Source organism: Armigeres subalbatus, chromosome 2, assembly GCF_024139115.2.
Source record: "Armigeres subalbatus isolate Guangzhou_Male chromosome 2, GZ_Asu_2, whole genome shotgun sequence".
NCBI lineage: Eukaryota > Metazoa > Arthropoda > Insecta > Diptera > Culicidae > Armigeres > Armigeres subalbatus.
Genome location: NC_085140.1, coordinates 65159343 through 65165579, shown reverse-complemented (window position 1 = coordinate 65165579; position 6237 = coordinate 65159343). Strand labels below are relative to the sequence as shown.

The 6237-nt window shown below is 40.4% G+C and overlaps 1 protein-coding gene across 1 annotated transcript in view; it reads right to left on the bottom strand.

The window, feature by feature from the left end:
• Nucleotides 1–4514: 4514 nt before the first annotated feature.
• Nucleotides 4515–6237, bottom strand: part of LOC134208775 (integrator complex subunit 14) — a 33357-nt gene continuing 31634 nt past the window's right edge. The window contains exons 2-4 of the mRNA XM_062684704.1: nucleotides 5828–6224; nucleotides 5506–5762; nucleotides 4515–5434 (exon numbers count right to left, since the gene is read on the bottom strand). Of these exons, the coding sequence (XP_062540688.1) occupies nucleotides 4550–5434; nucleotides 5506–5762; nucleotides 5828–6224 (1539 nt within the window). The 3' untranslated portion in view covers nucleotides 4515–4549. The remainder of the gene's footprint in view (nucleotides 5435–5505; nucleotides 5763–5827; nucleotides 6225–6237) is intronic.

Here is a 6237-nt window from a genome sequence, read left to right as displayed (position 1 = left end):
CCAAGAGGTAGAAAATATTTACATATTTCAATCAAAGTATGCCTTGATTCATTGAAAAATATTAGCACTCATCCTGTATCAACAAAAAAGCATATATAGCATATTTTCATAAGAATGAAACCACAATAAATCGACAAATCAATGATGATTATAATCATGGAAAGGAAATTTGCAACCGGACTCATGGGTGAGGCGATAAACAGGTAGTGTGAGGCTGGATTCACTACGCTGGACGCATAGAAATCAACTTCGTTTGCCCTATCCAGCTGCCTCCGGCCCCCATCAAGCAATACTTTAAGGCGACTAGTAAGCATTGCGCTCAAAGCTCTACGTGTTCATCGACACCTCTTGTACTCCCCCTTTTCCCACTGACTATGCACAGTAACGTTCCGGCAGCATCTGTTCCACAATACTTCTTAAGGTCTCTCCTGACAGAATCCAAGTTTCATAGTGCTCGCGTTTTCGGGGGCACACCACTCGATACGGAAGCAACGCACAAAGTGGTGTGCCCCCGAAAATGCCCGAGCACTTTCAAACTTGGATTCTGTCAGGAGTGACCTTAAGTAGAGCAGCTGAAGTATCCTTACAGCTGCTGGCTGACTTTCCAACAATGTCCAATATACTTCCACCTGTAGCAGAACACTATAAGTGTGACACTTAACAAATTACATAAGGCCATTTTTAACCTTAAGTTAGTAATAGCAGGGCTGTTACAAACTAGTTGAATTCCAATCCGCGAAATCCGCGACTGTAGAAACATATCCGCGACAAACAAATATAGTTTCTTACTTCAAAACACATTTTATAAATGCGAAATTTCAATATTTTTGCTTCTAATCTATTGGCATATTCGTCGATAGAAAAGAAAATGAAAGAACAGGTTATTAATTTATGTAATACCCAAAAATAGTTAACGCTTCATACTATGGTTGAATAGTTAACGCTTCAACCATATCACGAGCCACAGAAAATATATGTGCAGTGTTGAACTATGCCCAAAAGAAATTCAATTTTTAATGTTTCCGGGAAACCCTCCATTCTAATCGATGTTGTATAGATGCATTTGGTTATAAGTTTGTTGGGCAGATGGCAGTCTGCTGTCATAGTAAATACCAGTTAGATCGAATGTTATATTTGAATTATATTTTTTAGTACGCTATATAGTTTTTTTCTAATATCTACCATCGTTTAACAAGGGCATGGACGCATCAATATAATCCGTCAGGCTATTTATTGATCATTCATTGGATTTTGTACTTCCATCAATCCGCCAGTTAGGAAATAATAAGACCAATTCCTTCAAAAGCAAGCGACATAGCTCTGCAAAGGCCCAAACAAAGCCTGACGAATCTGATTTAAAAGCACTCAGGCGAAATTACACCAGAGGCGGACAGGAACGGTTCTAAGACCTACGAATTTTAAAAACTTGGATAATGTTCACGATCTGAAAAATGATGTCATCATGACCACTACGTATGAGATAATGGATGGGAATTGCTAAGCTTATATAACACGGCAGACTCGACACGTTGTTCATTTACCGGAAGAGCATCAAACGAAGATAACATGCACTAGAGGTACCAAAAGAGACCGTAGGTAGGCTTCATGGTAGGTCGCGTACACGATAGTGTTTTGCAATTGAAGTAGAGCTGAGGGTACTAAACTTCAGTGCGCCTTTTAGCAATTGGCATACAAAGCGGCAGGAACCCCAGGATTCTAGTCTTCACGGAGAAGCCGTAACCGCGGGAACCCTATCATGGCATTTTTTGTCTATTTTATAAGTGTTTTTGTGTTTTTTCTCTACCAAATTTTATCCTTACAATAATTTTAATGTGACAATTTTAATTCAAAATAACTGGCGAAGCCCTTGGTTGGCTCACAAGGCGGCCCTTTTGGTCCGGCCTCCCTCCTAATTTAAATTGCTATTATATGTACCTTGTTATTAGCGGGACCCAAGGTTGGCTCGCGAAAGGAATCCTTCTGAATCCTTTCCTATTTGGTTTTGAACCTAATATTATAAATCAAAAAAAAACCTAAATAAAAGACAGCTTCGATCAGCTATCAGTTCCGTCCCGGCAGTTGCATGTGTGAATATTAATGCGTTTGATACAACTTTATCGTCAACCCTCTATGCAGTACAAATAATCATAATTGTAATTCCGAAATTAGTGGCACAAAAGTTCTAGGCAATAAAATAAATCATTCTCGGCATTTCAGTAATCTATAAATGCAATTCGACAGACTTTCTATGTGTCCACTTAAACCAAAATCCATACGACTATTGAAAGGTTATTCGAATACCATCTGTTTGGATCTTTGACGCTGGGATCTTGCAAACGCCCAAATAATCGACATGTTGAATTTATCCTAAAATTAAATTGAGGAAATCGCGATTTTCGCGAGAGTGTAGTTATAAATTGGCGATTTTCGCGACAATGTTTGAAGAAACCGCGATTTTCGCGACTGGAAGGGAAAATCCGCGACAAATCCGCGAAATTCTCGAAAAACGCGAAAGTCGCAAAATCCGCGACTGTTGTAACTGCCCTGTAATAGCTGTAAAGACACTTCCGCCGCTCTGGTATAAGAGTATGAACAGATGCCGCCGGAACGCTATTGTGTAGGGGAAGGTGGGGAGACTTGATCACCCCCTGTTTTATCGAGAACTAAAGTAGTTTTGTTCTAGCGTATTTTTTAGTATAGATCCTCTAGACAAATGACCTTTATGTGGTGAGTTATTTTTTGGATTGACAACCTCACTTATTCTGCAGGGCGGTTTGTATGTTTTGACCTTCCTAAAGATTTTTTTATTGGTCACGCAAAATTTGAACAACTTTTCATAACAATGACCAAATGCTTTCGTTTTTTACAGCACAAAGCCATAAATATGCTTAATGGTATGTATTGATGAAAATGTCAACATTCCATCAAAGTTTTAGGATATTTGGATTTGAAGTTATTGCCTCAATATGGGGACACTTGATCCCCCATTAGTCACTAGGGTGGCTCAAAAAACACTTTTTCAAATTTTTAGATAGGCCGCCCTCTTATTTGGTTCTATTCGATGTCCTGATGCTCTGGACAAAATTTCAGCCAAATCGGTCAACGTTTGGACTGTGCTAAACTCGTTGGAAGTTTATATGGAAAAATGTATGCAGAAACATCCAAAAACAGTGATTTGCAGTTGGACGGCACAATTTACGATCTAGAACCATGCTACTCATTCAGTTCTCTTACAATTAAATATAGAATGTTATGCTGAAAACCGCGAGAAGATTAAAGTTTATTAGGCAAAGATATTAGCATTTTACTGGAGTGTTGTAGGGGTGAATTTATTTCCTTTCTAAGGTGAAAGAAACGAAATTTGCTCAAACCCCACTTCAGAGAAATGTAAATAACTTAGCCGGGCAAAATCCAATTTTCTCGCGGTTTTCTGCATAACATTCTGTATTACATTATTCAAGATATGAATGAGTGTCATGATTCTTCATCGTAAGTTGTGTCGTCCAATTGCAATTCACTGTTTTTGGATGTTTCTGCATACATTTTTGCATATAAACTTCAAACCAGTTTAGCACCGCCCGAACGTTGACCGATTTGGCTGAAATTTTGTCCAAAGCATCAGGGTATCAAATAGAACCAAAGAAGAGGGCGGCCCATCAAACAAATTGAAAAAAGTTTTTTCCATACTAACTTGAGCCACCCTATTAGTCACCCAAACAAAAATTTGGCGAAAAAATTCAAAAAATATAAATCTGTTCTCAGGCTTCTAATTTTGTGTAGATTTGAAAGATTTGATGAAGGGTTGGCAGGAAAAATTATATATTACGTAGATATCATAGAAAGGGGATCAAGTCTCCCAAAATTTTAAAATTGCATGTGCTGTCGAATTCAATAACAAAAATCGTTCATGTATACGTACAGCAATTCGAAAATTGCGCGTAAATATTTAAATATTTAATATTTAAAAAATCTGAGGGCACCTTTCTTGGAGAGGGATCAATTTCCCCCGAATATTTTAAAAGTAGATTTTTGACAGCACTCTAAAAAATCGATTGTGTATCAATAACAACAATAATTTAAGGACTGTCATACATCAGTAAAGTTAAATACTATATTCCTTAGAGAGTCTGTGTGGAAATCGCGTATGTTTATTTATTTATGGCTGTGATACATCCGAAATCAGAAAAGGGGATCAAGTCTACCCAGTCTCCCCTACCTTTCAAGAAAAAGGTTGAGAGCCGCCGCCGCCCTAGAGAATGTGTGAATTCAATACAATCATATAGAAATCGATCCCAAGTACCACGATGCAAAGAGCTGATATACGGTTACATTTACTGCCAAACCCCTATGCAACGCAGAGTCCGTTATGCTACTACTAATCCATTACACACAGCCTTACAGCTACGTAGTCCTACGTCGTAAGACCCGATTAGGCTTCATATTTGAGTTTTTTCGCGGTAGGTACATATTTAAAAATACTGAAAAAGAGATGTTCACAACCTAACTAAAACACATTATCTGTTTGGGCACTTTATAATTCATTCATCAATTAAGCAATCTGATTATATTTTGTTGGCAGGGCTTGGATGACCGCTTTCAGATCTCTGTTGCAAGGCTTCCTTAGCTCATTGGCCGCGTGCTTCAACTGAATGCCACTATCGGGACTGGCACTGCCGCCTAAGGTTGCAGCTTCCCGTTCGAATATATGCGCCAACCCTTCCAGCAACTCTACAAACCCGAGAGATAACGCCGCTCGTCGGATCCGATTTAGCTCCTTGTAGAAATGTTGCGTCTTCTCCGGTAGCTTCTTCGCGTGTCGTAGAACCTTTTGTATGTCCGACTGCAATCCAGCCTGTCGAATCCAGACCACAATGTTTTGCGAGTAGCTTCTTTTCTCTGCCTTGATCGGGAAGCTGGGATTTTCGCCCGCAAAAGCATCATCTAGGATACCGAAATTACGGAAATCTCCCAACCACGGTACCACGTCGTTTCCCGGAGGAAGAACGTTCAACATAAGGTTGGATTTCTTTTTGCTGTCAGCGTAGGAGTAAATAAATCCATACCAATTATCATTGAGCAATACGAGAGCAGCCATGTTCTCCACTTTTAAGGCACCATGCAACAAAACACACACAGATTCTCGAGTTGAATCCGCTCCGGTGGATCCGTCGTCATCGTTGTCACCGCCACCGCCTCCGCTGCCGTCAGGCTTGGCATAGAATCCTTTGATGTCACTCTCCAATTTTTCCTCCGTGTTCAAGTTGCCATCTTTCGCCGATAGACGTTTGTCTGCATTGCAACGGGGCAATATGAGGTGTCGACTAATCGACATGGGAGATCCTATATCCGATAAGCTAATAAATCCACAAAGTTCCAACTTTCGAGAGATGATTTTTGTTGTTTCCGCTCCGAAAAGGTCCTTGGATGTGTAGGGCTAGTACGAAAAAAAAAACAAATCAATTAAAGTTATGAATATTAACAACTAGGATAGCACCAAACACTTACCAAGGGAGCCGGCCAAATGATGATCGCTCCTTCCAAACGGAAGTACCCGCCACACCGAAGAGTTGCTTCGAATTGTTTGTAGTTCTGCTCGCACATGTTCTCGAACATTTCCTGAATACATTTACGGTTGAGCTGTTTGCTGAATTCGTCATTGTCGTCCCCAATGGGGTCCTCGATCGAAAGACTTTTCAATTTGGGAATGAATATCTGGCCGTTTTGGCCACTTACGTCCAGGAGCTGCTGATACAGTTTCGTGCCTAGAATGCGAAATGTACAATCTTAGAAAGTATTTTTAATCTACTACACAGGATCACCAAATTACCGAACTTAAACGCCGAATCAGCAAGGTTGCCGAGGCACATAAAAGTCAGCTTGCTAGGGTAAGAAAATCCTACCCACTGATTGTCGGACAGTGGAACCTTTGCTGTCCCAGCACCCGCACTACTGCCAGTGCCACTGCTTTGGGCTTTGTAGTTCTGCAAATTGATGATGGTGTTCTTAAGCGAACTTGGTCCCATTCCGACACCGCAATCGGTGATGAAGATTATCTGGCAGTAGTTCTGGCTACCCCAGTGCGTCTTGAACATATTGTTCACAGCCACCAGGACATTCTCCAGACTGGTTTTGTCGTAGTGATCGATCTTGTGCAGTGCCTGCCGTATTGATTCGTAGTCCCGGGTGAAATCGACGATTACCTCGTACTGTGAGGAGTAAACGATCTGCAGAAAAGAT